General features: G+C 39.6%; 1 protein-coding gene across 1 annotated transcript in view; it reads left to right on the plus strand.

Annotated features, from left to right (window-relative positions):
* Positions 1-17,184, plus strand: part of SLC2A13 (solute carrier family 2 member 13) — a 160,502-nt gene that overhangs the window by 35,262 nt on the left and 108,056 nt on the right. The window contains exon 3 of the mRNA XM_080561517.1: positions 4,035-4,243. Within this exon, the coding sequence (XP_080417643.1) occupies positions 4,035-4,243 (209 nt within the window). The remainder of the gene's footprint in view (positions 1-4,034; positions 4,244-17,184) is intronic.

Genomic DNA, 17,184 nt, shown 5'->3' on the forward strand with positions numbered 1-17,184 from the left:
GCTACTATATTGGAAGAAAAATACACGTTAACACAGTATCCAACAAGTATTGATCTTATTGGAGCTGTTCAGACAAATTAAAATCTGCTACCTTGAATTTTTAATCAAGAAAAGAGGGAGTTGTGTGTAAGCCCAGTGGTGAAGGGGAAGGAAATGTTGCAGCTTTCAAGGTGGTAGAAATAAATTGTGAAAAGCTAAGAATGGATCTACTGCACGTTCTGAATCACAGGAAAAAATCCGTTGGAAGGTACTCGAAGGTCTCAAGGCTAATTTACAGCTCTTCAAGCAGGGTTAGCATCCAAGTTAAATCAGGTTGGATTAATTTACTCAGGTCTTTGTCCAGCTGATTTTTGAAAATCTCCACGGGTAGCCATTTCCACTTCTCAGGACAACTCACTCACGTTCGATCACTCTTACTGTGAAGAACTGTTTTCCCTCATCTTTGATCTGAATTTTTCTTGCTGCAGTGTGTGATTATCGGCTCTTGTCCTTCCACAGCGTACGTCTGAGAAGCGTCTGTCTCCATCTCCTCCGTGAGCTCCTTTTCGTGTGTGAAAGATGCAATTAGATCCCCCCTTGATTTTCTCTTCTCTGAGCAGCACAGACTAGGTGATCTCAGCCTCTTTTGTCATGTGTTCCTGTTGCTTTTCCATCTTAGTGATCCTTTGCTGAGCTATCCCTGGTTTGGAGCTCGCTCTCATGTTGGTGGTCCCAGTCTTCCACATGCGGCGTGGTGTTTTGCGTAATGAGGAGTAATTGTTTTTGCAACCTGCTGGCTCACGCTGGATAACTTCTGCTAATGCAATAACGCTGTGTTTTATGTACATGCCAAGCACTGTTCTGCAGGACTGAGCGGAGCTGAATGAAACTGTTGAAGATGCTTTGGGCAGAAGCTGAGGCTCTGCTCATGGTGAGGTATGCAGGGATTCTCAGCTGCAGTGCTGGAGCTGTTGTTTGGGGGTTGCTTACTTTTCTGTCCTCAGCTAGTTTACTGCAACCTGAGGCTGAGCAGAGAAGTGTACAGATGGTCTGTCACCTGGAAAGAGTGCCCAACGTGCACATGGCGAGACATCACAGATGTTCACTCCTGAGTCATCCCATACAAGAAAGAAAATTACAGCAATTATCGTAGCTGGTAGTGATTGAATGGCTGTGCATTGGAGTGCAACAAAAACCAAGAAGGAACTTTACTTCTGGTTGTTCTTGGAAATGCTGGATATTAAATTAAAAACAAACAAAAGAAAACAAATATTTAACCCAACTCTTATGTCAGGTTAGCTTTATAAACCTTGGTAATGCCATCTTAATAGTATTGCAGCAGTATGTCTCGGAAGGAGAAATGTTGCAGCAGACTTATTAAATTTCATGCTGGATTTTTTCAGGTCTGCTAGACATCTGGCTTCGAATGCAAAGTCTTGTACTCTATGTAGGAAAGAACTATATTAGATTTCTGAAAGCTGGCTCACTGCATGTAATGTCCAAAATTGCCTGCTTTTACTCTAAATTGGTTTTATCAAAGTTGCTTGATCTGAAAATTGCAATGACTCGTGAACTTGCAGTGGATGTATGCTCTTAACTGAACATTTTCCTCCTGCCCTGCTCCTTGTACTCCACTTTGACCAGAAACATGTCAATTGGAAACTGACATTAGTGACTGAGCTCTCTGCTCTTCTTTTCTATCTTGTTTGTGATAAACAATCCAATAGAGTCCAACTGGTAGTTTTAACAGGCTAGATCTAGCTTTCAGGAGCCTCCATTGTATGTATTTTTTTTCCTTCCTAAGATGATTGCAGGTACCCAACTGCTTAATTCTGGAGGTTCTGCTGCATTTAAGGGAGTGAAGGGCTTTGGAGGAACAGAAATGGGGTAATTCAAGTGTAAAGGACTGTATCTGTTTACTTAAATGTACCAAGAGATCTTCTTCTTGCTTGCAGTTTGGCAGAATGCAGCAATTGTGTTTTTAATTTCTACAGTTTTGGTCTCCCTGTCATTAGAAATAGAAGAGGCTTTCTGAATGGCACACTAATACAGATATTGAATATACTGTTTGTTGAGCTTCAGTGGTGTATGTATTAAAGGGATTCTATATACAGCTTCCAAAAAAACTGTTTGTGGAGAGGGAGGAGCATAGGAAGAAAGGAGGACATTGATGAATGAGGACATTAGTGAGTGAGGAATGAGAACATTAGTGACACTTGTTAGATATGGTGGCTGACGACTGCTTAACTAATAGTCCTGCCACAAGCTTTGCATTTTGAATTTATTTTCTTTTTCCTGCTTTCCTTTTTTTTTTTTTAAACTAACAATGAGCTATATCATTTTTAAAGTGCTAGAAAATGAGTGACTTGTTTACAGTTTTCTTTCCAGACCAAGATGTACTGGTATGACCTTTGGAAATTTTTGCACAGTTTAGGAAGAACTTGAGGGCTTGGCTTGGGGATGGGAAGACTGGCCTTACATGCACGTTATCCAGGGATGGCCAGCCCCTTTACGTTACCTTTTGTGTGTTTATGTGGTTTTGTGGTTTTTTTTTTCCCCCGTTCTCCATTTTTCTGCCCTGCTGTATTGCTCATGGTTTTCTTTGTTTAATCTGCAAATGTCATTCTAAGAAAGTCTTTTTCCATATTCACCCAAAATGCATTTGGGCTTGTGAAATACATGTGGCTTATTGTCCTGAAACAAGGTTTTTGTTAACGGTTGCGTTCTCTTTCCTACTCTATTAACAATCTCTCATTGCATAGCGAGCTTTATGAAGACATCCATGGGAGAGAATTTAGAACCATTGGTGTGAAAACATGTATACTGAGGATAAAAGAGGAGCTGGAGGAGAGATATGCTAATCCCCCTCATTTCCTGATTGATCTCAAGGTGTGAACCTATTTATGAGTACAAACCGCCCCAATATTCAGTCTGAGGACTGGTTTCTGGAGGTGGTGTAATGGTTAGGACAACTGATGTGAAACCTGTGTTGTTTGCAATAATGCACAGGTGGCACCAGCTCCATTTAAAGACTTTAATGGAAGCCAAAGTAAAGTGTCTAGCACAAATGGTTTATCAGATGTAGGGAAAAAGATTTAAAAAGCAGAACAAAATTACATGGTATTTCGTAATTCTTGTTATTGAAGGAATATAAAAATGTGAAGTGGGTGGACCAGAACCACCCATGAAAGATGGTGGTATGCTCATCTTCCACAGCCTTTCGCCCTGCTTTAGTCGGAGCAAATGGTGGTGTCTCTGGGTGCTGTCACAGGTGTCAGTGCTGGCTCCTGGAAGCGTAGCTCTCCTGCCAGAGGTAATTCTCTGCTGAATAGAGAACTGGCATTAATGCTGTCTATAGTAAAATCCCTCTGGGCACCTAAAATGCTGTTTTGATTTAAAACAACGGTGCAGCTGCCTGAAGATTTAAGAGAGAGATCTGAAAGATCTAGTGTAAATGGACGCAGCGCTGGTTAAATGAACTTTTTTCAGTGTTTCTGTCTACAGTCAGAAACAGGCATCTCCTTACACAAGAGGCTTATTCCCTGGCAATGCGTATCTGTATACACGTACTTACTGATCAAATTAAGCATTTAGCGCTGGCTGGTTTGGAGTTTATCATTTTTTATAGGTCTGTAAAACAATTAGCAGGATTTCAGTCTCATTTTTGTCATCAGCAGTACCCATCTGTTCTCTCTGTCTTTGCTTTCTTATTCTGTTCGTTCTTTTCTTATATTTTCATAAAAGGGTTTATCAGTTTTGAAACTACTGGAATGTTTGAGTTTTTATTTAGTCTGATTGAATGTCCTCTGAAGCACTGGCTGTTGGGTCAGCGACAGCAGAATATTCAGCCCGTCCTGAGACATACTGGAACTGAAAGCGAAGGTCTTGTTTTCTACAGTACTGGAAGAATAGGATTCTTGCCTGCTTAATTTCCGGCAATAAAGAATATGAAGGGAGGAGGTTTGGTTTGTAAGCTTGAGCTGCTCTATACAAGTCTTCTCGTAGCATGCTTCTGTAGCCAAATATGAGAAAATTGTTTGTTTATTTATTTCCAGGTACATGCTGGGGCTTTCAGCCGTGCCGGCAGTTATACAGTTTTTTGGTTTCCTGTTTCTTCCTGAAAGTCCCCGATGGTTGATACAGAAAGGCCAGACTCAGAGAGCACGGAGGATTCTGTCTCAGATGCGTGGCAACCAGGCAATCGATGAGGAGTATGACAGCATCAAAAACAACATTGAAGAAGAAGAAAAAGAAGTTGGAGCAGGTATGCTGAATGCTTGTTCGCATCTCTGTGTATCAGTGAGGAGCTAAAAATCAGACAAAATGGTCAAGTTGTAGCCTGTAGCTTGATTGTTTGCTTTTCTTGGCAATATTGCTGTTATTTGAAATATTTCATATACTGGTGATTTCTGAGGTGAGCAGATGTTTTTATAGTCCTACAGTTTTAAATTTAGTTCTGATTTTTTAAATGAGGAAGAAGTAATGTTGTGTAGGATTCTAAGTTTATACTAGCTACAGCTATGTGAGAATTGCATTCAGAAAATTACTCAGTTTAAGAGTGCACATATTGAAGAGTAGAAATAAAATAAAGTTTGGTTTCTTTCCTCAGTGGAAAAGACCAAACGGCTATTAGGGAGGTCAGAAGGCATTTTACATGCCCCTATGATTCAGAGTTTATATTCTGGCTGATGATAATTCCAGGTAAGCAGGCTTTGGAAAGATTTACAAACCTAGGCATGTAATATTGAAATCATTTTTCAGTGAGGGCAGCTTTTGAAGTCTTTTCGGTCTGCCCAAGAGAATGAAGTATCTAAATCAAATGCTTTTGCACTGTTTTTGTATTCTTATGCCATAATTGCTCAGAACTTTGTGTGTACTTCGGTATATATTTATGAAGCAAGATTACCATTCCACTGACTATCTTTTTTGTCTACTAAGTATTTTTGCTTTGCTGTGTTCTAGAACTGTTAGGGTAGGAATCTTAAGTCTGTGAAGTAAGACTTACCTTAGTTCTTGCTTCCTTAAATGTTGATAGCATGGTTCTGTAACTTCTCAGAGATAGCAGAAAGAAAAATGCAAGTTATTTTACAGCTGTAGGAATTGAGATTTGACATCTGACAGTACCTAATGTCATTGCCTCATTGTAAGCTCTAAGGCCAAACTCAATAAATGAATACTTACTTATCTGGAAAGTTATTCGATGCATTCTAGTGACAAGATTTTTAAAGTATTCATCACTGATTTGAAGTAGGGCTGGATTTTTCTCCCATTATGTTTTTGAGGCTTTTGGATACCTTTTTTTTCCCTTTTTTTTTCTTTTTTTTGGATCTTCATCAGGGGAAAAAAATAAGTTTCTTGAAGTCAATTTGATATAGAGCTTTAGTGGATTTTCAGAGAACACCTTGGGTCCTGTTCCAAGGTTCTTGATCGTAGTAGTCATTGGACTGTTTGATTCCATGGAGAGCCATTTAATGTCTGGTATTAAAGCTTTTTCTGCTTTGTAGAAATAAAAGGAGCAGGTGTTTGACCCATTCTGTTCCGTATTTGTAGTCCTTGGGCTACAGAGGGTGGCATTCATATTCTCTCTCTCTCTCTCTCTCCCCTCATTCTGCTGTTTCACTTTTTGTAAATTAAATATATTTTTGTTGTAAGACTGCAGTAGGACTGACTCCAGCTCAGTTATTAAATCAGTCCTCAGTACAGCCATAACTTGGACTGGCACACTAGATATGAGGCTTTCTGGTCTCTTGATTCTTTTCCAAAACACATTGTCTTACTGGAGTTTAGATAAGTCAAGCACATTCCCATGAAAAAGCTTGATTACAGAGAAATCAGCGTTTTCCTCATAGGCAATCCACAGCTTCAAAGCTGTCATCAAATGGCATTAAAAAGCGAGGGTAGTTATGAGTATATGCTGTCCCACTTGTTATAAATGCTTAGGAAATAGGCATTAGATAGTTAAGGTCATTCTTGATTTTGATCATAACTTGATTGTAATTGCACTTCATCCCATTTCAGCCATAGTCTTCGTTGTTGTCAAAAGCTATGTTGTATGTCAGCATCAAGACATACATTATTTTTGTTACCTGTCTGTGACTTAAAGGTGATATTTACAAGTGGTGTTGAATTGTAATTAGTTTCATTTCTTGAGGTGTTATCTGGGTAGTCAGTATTGAACTTGGGGTGTGTGGTACAAGAGCAACTTGCTTTTCAATGTGGAATATGTGGAATTCAATGAAATACAACTTTGTCGATCAAAAATCATCCTGCTTACTTTTAGGTAATAGAGTCTTTTCCTCTTCTGTCACTTCCCCTCTTGAAAAAGAACAGATTTTCTTTTTCATTAACTGATACACAAGCATCTTTGCCAGTTCTTCAGGGCATCATTTTCTAATTGAAATAAAAGCCTGTGTTTGACTCCTTCTCTACAAGGGAGTAACAGAATGCAACCAAAACATATTGTCCAGTCCCACACTAAAAACTGTAAAGTCTTTTATAACTGTTTCATCAACTATTCTTGTCACTGAAATAATGAATCACAGGGGAGCTTCGTCTGTGTTGCTTAAGCTACTTTTCAAAAGGTTTAGTTTTAATGTCTGTCATAATACCAGAGTTTTTCATTGCAGTTTCCATATGGTCATCAAGCAGCTTCTGTAAAAAGTAAAAATGCCTTGAGCAACAACTTTGGTTTCAGAACTCTTTAGTGCCGATACTGCTTAGCAGCTTATATTTTAGCATTTCAGGTTGGTATCAGGAAGAGAATGCATCTTTTTGACACTTTCCCCGTGACTGGTCATGCAGAGGACATCTTTCTAGGAGTATTGAGCGTGGCTTTGGCATGCTCTGTTCTCTGCTTCCAGTGTGACTTCTGGTCTTGTAAAGTCCATAACAGTTTTCTGGGTAAAACCTTGCATTTGGAAAATGGGAAGAGGAAGGCATTGCATTTGCACAGGACAAGCTGAACCTTGTTCAAGTCCAGCTGATCAGCATATTTAAACACCACCTACCCTCTCAGATGTCAGGACTGTACTGCAAGAGAGAGCTCAGGCGTGATTCTTCCTTCCTAATCCTAGATGTTTAACAGATGTCCAACATTCAGAGGAAATCATGGAAAAATATCAATTTGTGTTATCTTTTTGGATGAAAACACCTGTAAGTTGCTTGGTTTTTCCGCATGCCCCACTTGTGCCAACCTTGAGCTGTGATGTGCCAGGATGCCTGATATTTCACACAAAATCGGTAGTGATGAGTATAGTACTAATTTAACATCCTGACAAAATAAATATCATTTGCATTAAGGCTAGACTTTTATTTCTGTGTAGATAAAGTGTGTGAAGCCATGGATCATAATTACCCTAGGAGAGCAGTGCAACTTCCCCCAGCCCTATTTATTCCACATTTCTCGAACCTGTGAATTACAGTTGAGACTCTTGACCTCCACTCAGGTGGACCTTTACGTTTTATAGTCTGCTTTTAAGCATATATGAGAGTCAACTTCTGATCGTGAAGATGTTTTTGCATGTTATGCTTTGTAATTCTCTCCATGTAAAAGCTGTGCTGGGCTTAGTGGTGTGTGGAACTGTGCTGCTTCCATTGAAGTCCACTGAGTGATTTAGAAAATTCATCATTGCACTGTGGTAATGTTTAACCTACCATTCTGTGTCCGTACCAGAATGTTCTGTAATTCTGTAATTTTTTTGAGACCAAGAACAATGTATTCATACCGCTCTTACCCTTTTACTCCTGCAGGCTTCACTTGCTTTACTTCTGTACTGAATTTGCCATTGGATCAGTGAGTCAGTCTCCCTTTTTAGGTTTTGTATTTCCCTGCAGGAGATAAATGTGTTGTCATATAAAGGAAAAATCACCTCATTACCATTAGTTTTCAGCTCATACCTTTATCCAGTTAACTGTCAGTTAAAATAGGATGTTATCAGGGAAGAGAGCTGTCCCCTCAGTTCTTCCTGGCTACAGTATATTTATATTTCTTTCAACTTTCCTTCGTAAATAATATTTTAACTTGTCAGTATTTCTGCCTATGGCTTTGGCTGCAACCATTTGACACTTGTCTCTCTGGGGAGATACTGGAAGCTTTCATTATTTTCATTCTTAATCGTAATATTCTCCTTGCTTCTGGGAGTCCTTTTTATCCTGTGCAATTGTCTGACATGCCTGGAATTCAAAAAGATATAGACATGCTTATTGTTATTGGATGTCAGCTAGAATCTATTTAATGAAAGTTGCTAATATTGTGATGCTGTAGTAGGGTTTTGCAGAGCTCTGAACCATTCCAGCTTTAGGGACTCCAATCCTTATTTAAAATGAATTCCTCGTTCATGGGATTGAGTGGCTGTTGTTACCAGTAACCAAGAAATGAGGTGGAAGTCTTTCAGGCAAAAGGAGTAATAGAGTTGGGCTAAGGACTTGTCCAAGAAAACCCCAAATCCCATATGGTTGGTAGTCATGTCAGCCAAAAATTCTTGCTTGTGACAATACCAATGCAAGGGTCAGATCCAGGTTTGTTTTGCCGTTGAATTTAGTGGGGAGTAAGGGCAGCTCATGAGGTATTAGAAAGGAACGCCCTGGTTCCATTCTCATATTTTAACTGTTTGAGCTGCAGAATTATTTCCTTGTCTGTTCTTTTACGAACAGAAATTCTTCTTGTGTGGGGACACGTTTTCACTGGAATTTGTTTTGTTTTTACTTGAAGCCATAAAAAGGATCTCCTGACTAATTTAAAATTTAGATAATGCAGGCAAGTAAAACATGGAGACATTTGATCTTGTGAAAGTACGCTAACTCAATTCAGTGTATGATCAGATAATGAGAAAAAGCCTTCTACAAAAATCACCAAGGAATATTGAAAGTATGAATTACTGTACTAAACAATTGATAAAGACAGATAAAAAGCTTTTCTGGTTCTCCTTTTATCCTTAAAGCCTTTTAAAAGGCTGGCTAATTCTCAGAAATATGACCTTTGAAAAATACAGTCTATAAAAAAAAAACACATTTTTTTTCTGCCATGCCTAGAAATGTAGTACTATATGTTAAAAATAATAGTTCATTTCTGGTAAGTTAGAGCTCTGCTCATCCCTTCAGGTTGCAGATGTAGCCAAGAGTTTGTGAAGTCCTGTGTGCTTTGGGGGACCCCTACAGAGTTTACACCTGGCAGGACGTTTGGAGTTGACCTTGCTTGAATGGCTCGTGGCCAAAACCAATCCCTTCGTCCGTCACATGGGTTTTCAATGTGCCTACATAAATTAAATGGTTACCTGGAAATGGGCATTAATTGCCTCTCTGAAGTTGAACTACTTTAGGATAGAATGCCCAGCTGGACATACTGGAAGAAATTCTTCTTTACCTGAGGTCCAGGCAGATTTTGTATAGCGTAGTCCTAAAGGGCAGGGAAAAACGGAACTGCATGAAAGTGCACAAAAGCTTAGAGAACCATTATAAGGGAAGAGGGTTGTTGTTCTGTTTTTTTCCCCACTTCAGATTCATTCTGAAGTTTCTGGAAGTAGAATTAACTTTCCATTGGCAGCGTTGTTATCTTTGTATTAGTCCGCAGGTTCTGAAGCTTACAGAAAATTAAAGCCAGAAGTCAGGAAAATGAGAAATCTTCATTTTCATCTCTGTCAGTTGAAAAATGTATTTGCACCTAATGATTTGTTTTAAGCCAAATGACATTATTCACAGATTGAAGCTGAATTTGCTGATGTTTGGGTGGTATTAACTACTGCTCTTCATCTCAGGTAGCTTGTGGGGCTGGGAGTCTAGAAGCAGTTCTGGGTGCTGCTCCAAATCCGAGTGCCTCGCTAGACACAGCTGCTCCCTAGGTTTTGTTTAGGAACTGTTTAGGAACAGGTTTGGGATCAGATTTTTTTTTAGAAAGAGGAACAGTTTTGTTAGGAACTGGGGCTTTGGAAGAAGTAGAGCTTAGCTGTATAATTTGACTGGTTATTGAAAGTCTGCTTTATAATAGAATAAACTTCAAACAACGTTTGTAACTGCATTTACTGCAGTTCCTTCCCTGTTGGTGCAGGTGAAAAACACAAAATCAGGGTGGCACAGGGTAAGTTTTGTTTTAATGAAGCTGCACGGAAAGCTTGCTGGAGGAAGTGAACTCGAAAGATTTGGGGAGAACATTCTTGGTCAGTAAAAAGACAAATGGGTGTGCACTGCATGGGTGATAGTAAAGGAACAAAGCAATCAGAAAAGACTACAAATAATAAAAAAAAAGTAAATAAATAAATAGATATGGAGGTGCTGGTTCTTGTATTGCTAGATGGGAAACCTGTTCTGAAGAGTACTAAGGCTGGTTCCTTACCCAGTACAGAAATGTGAGAAAAACTAAATGGTGGGAGACACCTGTATGCTGTCTGTAAGAGACACAGGTTGGGCTTTTCAGTCTGAGGAAGCGAGGTGGGCCACAGAAAGAAGCCTGTAGTGGTGGAAGGTGGCGTGGGATGTTGACGATGGGTAGGATGAATGGGCAGAATACGTGTGTGTAAAGGAAAGTTACAACACTTGGCTCGAGGCCTGAGGCTCTTGGCGATGCACCAGCCTTGCCAGCCATGGCCTTCTGATAACATCACCTTCATCTTTGGCCTGGATGGAAAATAACTCATGGGGGAGTGCTGAAGCAGGCGTGCCCAGAGCACAGTGTCGGGAGCTATCAGCTGAGCATGGGGAGCCATCAGGCTGCTGGGCATGCCAGCTTTGCCAGAAATAGGAAGCATCGTGTCAAATTCCCTGGGTATACTCGTGTGAGGGATGGGCACACACCGTGCGGACAGCAGAATTCAAGAGCTCACTTAATTTAAACAATAAAATTAAATATATATATATATATATTCACCGTTTCCCTGCTGGATCCAGCATCTGCTCTGAATCCGCAGTTCTGAGCTGGATGCTCCCACTTGAGCTGCATGTTTACGTGCAGCAGGGATTTGGAAAAAATATACAGTGTTGTGTGAAAATGTTAATTGGCATAGTGGAAAACTTGTTTTTAGGCTGCTAAGGAATAATTATAACACTTCACTAAGCTTAGTAATATGATTAATTGTTTAGCTCTTAGAGCAGGTTCTGTAACAGAAGTTGGAGACAGTCTTGTAGCTTCTCTGCTCTCTGACCTCGTCAAGATGAGTTGAAACTCTAAAATGGATTTAATGGTTTTAATAATAACACTTCCATGTAAATACCACAAACAAGTAGCTAAGCAAACTTAAACTGTTGATGCCATTTTAGCCTTTTCAGTGTGATCATTACAGTCACAAAAAAATACGATTAGTATTAATGTTGCTTTTCAGTGTGGTAGGAACCAAGAAGGTGCAGGGTTGACTCTTCCTCCACTGCTGCTACTGAGGTGAAGGGCTTGGTACCAGGGCTTGATTTAGGACCCCCCACCAGATGTCAGTGATTCTTCAACAGCAATAGCTTTTCTTAGGGTCTGTGGACCCTAACATGAATACAGTGTTTGTACAACCTGTTGAAACTGAAGTACTTTGTTAATAGGAAGAAGCCATTAGGGAGCAAAAAGGTTTTTAAGCAGTTTGACTCCATTCCTTTTACATAAGTCCATATCATACTTCTCTAATCTTTATTCTCTTTGGACACCTTCACCAAAACATCGTCTGTGATTTTGTCCAGTGCTAATCTCTCTCTTGCTTTTTATCACAACAGCATTTTGTTGTGTTGTTTTGTGGGTTATTTTTTGGGATTTTTTAAAAATCTCTTCTGTTTTCAAGATCCTTTATTCTGGTATTCTTCTTCCTGAGGGGTTTGACTCAAAGTAAGCACCTATCCTTCCGCGTCTTCTGATAGTTAATAGAAAATATTCATGCAGTGAGCATTTTGGTAAATCTTGTCAACCAATTTGAAGTCTATCATGACTGGCATGCTGCAATGTGGTGTGGGTTGTATTTCCTTTGACTGAAGATAGATTAATAAAAAAGAAAAAGAATAGTTTAAATTTGTTTGCTGTTGTGTTGCTGCTGTGACTCCCAAACTATGCATTTTGAGTGCTTCCTTAGATATTTTTGAGCTTTCCCTATGTCCAGAAAGCAAGCTGCTGGAATTTTGTCCTTCTGAAAAGACATGAAAAATGATACAGTGCTTCTAGGCTTATTTGATCAGAATATGTGTTTAGATCTAGTGTTTTTACCTAGTAAATAAGAAGAAGCTTCTTCTTTTATTTTATGAGCCAATTCAGAGCCATGGCGGTGCTCAGTACCTGCGCTCGGTGTGTCAGCCCTGACTCAGAAGCAAGGTGCTGGGACGGAGCAGGATTCCTCTCGGCATTATTTCATTCCTGAATAGGAAGGGGGAGCACCACCTTCTTCTTTTGTCACCTGAATGAATGAGGCTGTGGGCTTACGCTTTTCATGTGCTGTTTTTTGGCAGTAAAGCACTTTCTAGGAAGCGTATTGTGCTACTGGAGCCTTTTGTGTTCCAAGATATTGTTGGCCTCCTGGAAAATGTCAGTGCAGATTAGGGGGTTTTGTATATGGTTGAAGCGTGTGTGTCTGGTAACTAATGCAGCGTGAATAATTCACAATGAATAATTTGTCTAATTAATTTAGACTTCCTTTCTGCTTGTCAGTTGTCTGTGGGGAAACTGCAGTTTCCTGAGACATATTTGTTTGGGAAGTGTTACAGTGCTTTGGAATTTTTCTGTGTGAAGCTGTAACAAATGCAGTGAATACTTAACATTTTCAGTATACACTCTTTGGAGGTTGTGTTTTTGACAAATATTAAACAGTATTTCAGTCATGTTCTAGAAATGCCTTTACGAATAAAACTCTAAATTGCTCAGTTACCACACTAAAATTTCTTAGAAGAATCAGCAAGACTGTGATTTCCTCTCCCCTGCGTTTTCAGGTTTCTGTTTTGTTAAAAAAAAAACACAACCAAACCCAGTTCCTTCGGGAACTTTCCTGCTCTGGCACTCTGAAATGAAGAATGGTCACCAGAAGTCATTAGCACTCTTTTAGCACTCTCTTTTTTTTCCAGGAAACCACAGTTCTGGTAAATTTCTCTCCCTCAGTCCTCTGAGGAGAGGGTCATCCCACTGCTCTAGAAGTCATCAAATTGTGTGCTACAGGCTGGGAGATGAGTGCTTAGAAAGCTGCCTGGCAGAGAAGGACCTGGGAGTATTGGTTGATAGTCGGCTGAATATGAGCCAGCAGTGTGCCCAGGTGGCCAAGAAGGCCAACAGCATCCTGGCCTGCATAAGAAGCAGTGTGGCCAGCAGGTCTAGGGAAGTGATTGTGCCCCTGTACTCGGCTCTGGTGAGGCCGCACCTCGAGTACTGTGTTCAGTTTTGGGCCCCTCGCTACAGGAAGGACATGGACGTGCTCGAGCGAGTCCAGAGAAGGGCGACCAAGCTGGTGAGGGGTCTGGAGAACAAGTCTTACGAGGAGCGGCTGAGGGAGCTGGGCTTGTTCAGCCTGGAGAAGAGGAGGCTCAGGGGCGACCTTATCGCTCTCTACAGTTACCTTAAAGGAGGCTGTAGAGAGGTGGGGGTTGGTCTGTTCTCCCACGTGCCTGGTGACAGGACGAAGGGGGAATGGGCGAAAGTTGCGACAGGGGAGTTTTAGGTTGGATGTTAGGAAGAACTTCTTTACTGAAAGGGTTGTTAGGCATTGGAACGGGCTGCCCAGGGAGGTGGTTGAGTCACCATCCCTGGAGGTCTTTAGAAGATGTTTAAATCTAGAGCTTAGTGATATGGTTTAGTGGAGGACTTGTTAGTGTTAGGTCAGAGGTTAGACTCGGTGATCTTGGAGGTCTCTTCCAACCTGGATGATTCTGTTATTCTGTGATTCCCACTGAACATTCAGAGACAGATACTGCATTTCGGAGTAATGGTCATTTTGAACTTTTTTTTTATCCCAATTCTGGACACACTTCAGTATTTCTATTTCTGTAAAATAAGAAATAATGTTTTCAAAAACAATCTAGTTCCGTGTTTAAGTATACTCAAATATTTGCCAAAAGTCATACGGAAAATGTTTTTATCTAGTCAATGTAAGTTATCTAACCATGTAGCTGTAGTGATCTGTGAATGAAGAAATCATTTTCTCCCGATAGTGTAAATTTCTTTGGTTATAGAATAACTTTAAATGTCTTAGAAAAATGTCTCCTTTTCCCTGCCATGCTTAGTGTGCATCCAGTTCACCCATACAGAGGTAACTTTAGGCTAATATTTAACATCATCAAACCTAGTACGTTATTATTTTTCCCCTCTCCTGTAGTAATTCTTGTAGAATTACTAAGAGAATGCCAAAAGTTCAAGTAGCTGGATTGCCTGTAATTACTTCGCTATGTTTAACTGAACATGCTGGATGTTTATTCTGGCCTTTAATAATGAAACAGGCATTTTTGCTGTAAAACAGGGTAGCCTGGACCTGCCAGCAGCTCTGCCGATGGCAGCCACGTGGTTTCTGTGGGGCTGTGTTGCAGTCCCTGATCCCATGGGAATTGGGGCGTGAGGGCTTTCAGGCACTTCTTTGCTCTGACACCTTGCAGAACACTTCTTCGGGGTAGAAAGAAGGTTGTAGGTCTTTGTTTCGGTACTTAAACTGCATGAATATATGCATACACACATAAATATATACACACATATATTTTCAGAGTGCTGAAAACCTTTCATTTCTATCTGCATTCTCTGTGGCATCAGTGGTTATAAAGAGGACAAAAATACAGTTTTCTTCAGTATGTTTTGACCTGTTTGCCATCATTTATTGAAAATGGAGAAGTTTAATTGCAAATATTGAATCTAACGGTGTGCAACTGCTCTAAGCATCAAATTGTTATTGAAGCAGAAGTCATCTAAAGCATACTTGAAGTTCAATTGATTTAAGAACATAAATAATTCTGAAAAAAATCTGTCCTTCTGTGATGATATACAGTGGATTGCACTAGTTTGATTTCATTTATATATAAATGCATAAATATATAACACAAAATACATGTAATTTTCATTGTAGTTGAGGTGGATGTAGCTCACTTAAGAGAGTGCAAGTATGGCTATAGATGGATAAATTATAATATCTTCTGTAGTGTATGATATGGAAAGTAGCCTACTGGCTCTGAGCCAGTAGACTTCCTTTTTAGTTAAAGCAAATATACGTTTCTATGGCAATAAAATCAAATTTAAAATGTAGGTGGTTCTGACTGTTGCTAGTCTAAAATAAAGGTGGCAGTTGCAGAATAGTTCATTCCATAGCCAAAGGAAAATAATATTTCTATTAAAGAAAAATTGATCTAAATTGCCCCATACTTGAGTTTTAAAAATTTGGCATTCTAAGCTCTTCCTGGTATTTATTTCTTCCCCCATTAAATTCTCTTTCTTTCTTTTCACTGTCTAGGAAAAATAGGACTCTGCATATAAATGCTATACAAATCTTTTGTTATTTTCAAATAGATTTAAACTTTAATTTTTTTTGTATTACCTTTTCATCTGTCATGTATGTTGGGACTTTAAATTTTTAATGTTTTGTTAAGTGGTGATTATTTTTAGTGGTACTTGGAGACAAGAGGCTTAAGAGCCTTAGAAAGGAAGATAAATTAAAGCAATATTTACCAAAGAACACCAGATTGGTGGGGTGGGTAGGGGATCACAGGCTGCAAATAAATAGAGTGGAATATGGTAAGAAATGTTTATCCTACTCTAATTGCAGCGCGGGATAACAATGGAAGAGGTCTGAGACACCATTTCATCTCTTGATTGGATTGTTGCAAGCTTTACATGCCTAAAACCCCTCTAAAGCACATTCCCAGAGGAATGATCCATTGTGGAATACCCAAATACCACCTATTCATGAATGAGTGGCCTCAAATTAATCATCCTGCCCCCATCTGTCATAGCTGGTGTCCTTCAAGCTGTTTGTTTTTTGGTCTCCAAGTCTTCTGAAAATCGGTAGGACAGACTATCGGAGTCTAAGGATTGCATAGCTGTGGGTTGATTTTTTTTTCTCTTTTATTTTATTTTATTTTATTTTATTTTATTTTTTTAAATAAAGGAGTATGGGCAGCTTATTTCATGTGTAAGATGATGTTTGAAGTCAAAATTCGCAGTTATTTAAGCATAATGCGTGCATACATAAAAACCAAATGGTATCTTGTCGGTCACTCACACACTGATGTGTCGTGCCATACCCTAACAGACCCAGACCTTGCCAAACACCAGAAATGTTCATGTGCACTCAGCAGGGTGGGAACGTGTGGTGCCAATCCAAGGCTGAAACTGGATCATTCAGCTGATGTTAACGTCAGATTTCATGAAATCTTTTGCCACAACAGGCAAGAGTTTCTCAAAGTTATAACCTGAGAATCATGTGTAAATTCATGTGTAAATAGCAAGCTAAATTTGCAGAGATTCTGGTATTCATGAGGGGCACACTCATTGCTCTCCTTGCAGTAGGTGCTCACGTGGTTGTCCTTGGTAATTCATGTAACGGTGGTTAACAACTCGATGTCAAAAACAGCGAATGAAATATGGCAAATAATGTGAATAGTTGAGATATAAAGAAAGGGCTTTGGGTTGCTGGGCTATCAGTGAATCTGTTGGTGTTGCTGCATTATTAGGGGAAAACTGCCCAGCTTTATATAAATCTGCGTATAAATGCAACAAATTACGGATAATGAATAATCTTAGACGCCTACAAGTAATATATGTACCCCAGTGCTGCATAATGATAGTGTTTTAAAATATTTCTTGACATAAAGTATTAGCTGATGTAAATCCCTGAAATAAACAAAAAGGGACATTTTAAAATATAGCTTAAATTTATTCTATATTTGAATAAAACAACCCAGCAGCATTACAAAGGAGTTATAGGGTAAGGGGTTTTTTTGGTTGTTGTTATTTAGTTATTTTGAGGCAAATAATTCATATTTTACCAATTTGGGAAGTTGTTGTGCAGTTCAGCATTTTGTTTTCAGCCAAGAAACATTCCCCACCATCTGCAGCCAAATCGTCTTTGGTGCTCTGTGAGCTCTGGCTCCAAGTACAAACCATCGGCCGCTCCATGCAGCCCCCCAGAAACATGGCTGGGGGTGGTCACGATATTCTCAGTACAGGTGCAGGCAGATCCTTGAAAAAGTGAGCTCTGCAAAACCTTCACGGGCCTTTCATGGATGCAGCTGCAGTTTCCTAGACTGTGCAGTTTATGGTGGGTATGCTAGGAGATACGACATGACAAA

The sequence above is a fragment of the Anser brachyrhynchus genome, assembly GCF_964034855.1.
Source record: "Anser brachyrhynchus genome assembly, chromosome: 1".
Lineage (NCBI taxonomy): Eukaryota > Metazoa > Chordata > Aves > Anseriformes > Anatidae > Anser > Anser brachyrhynchus.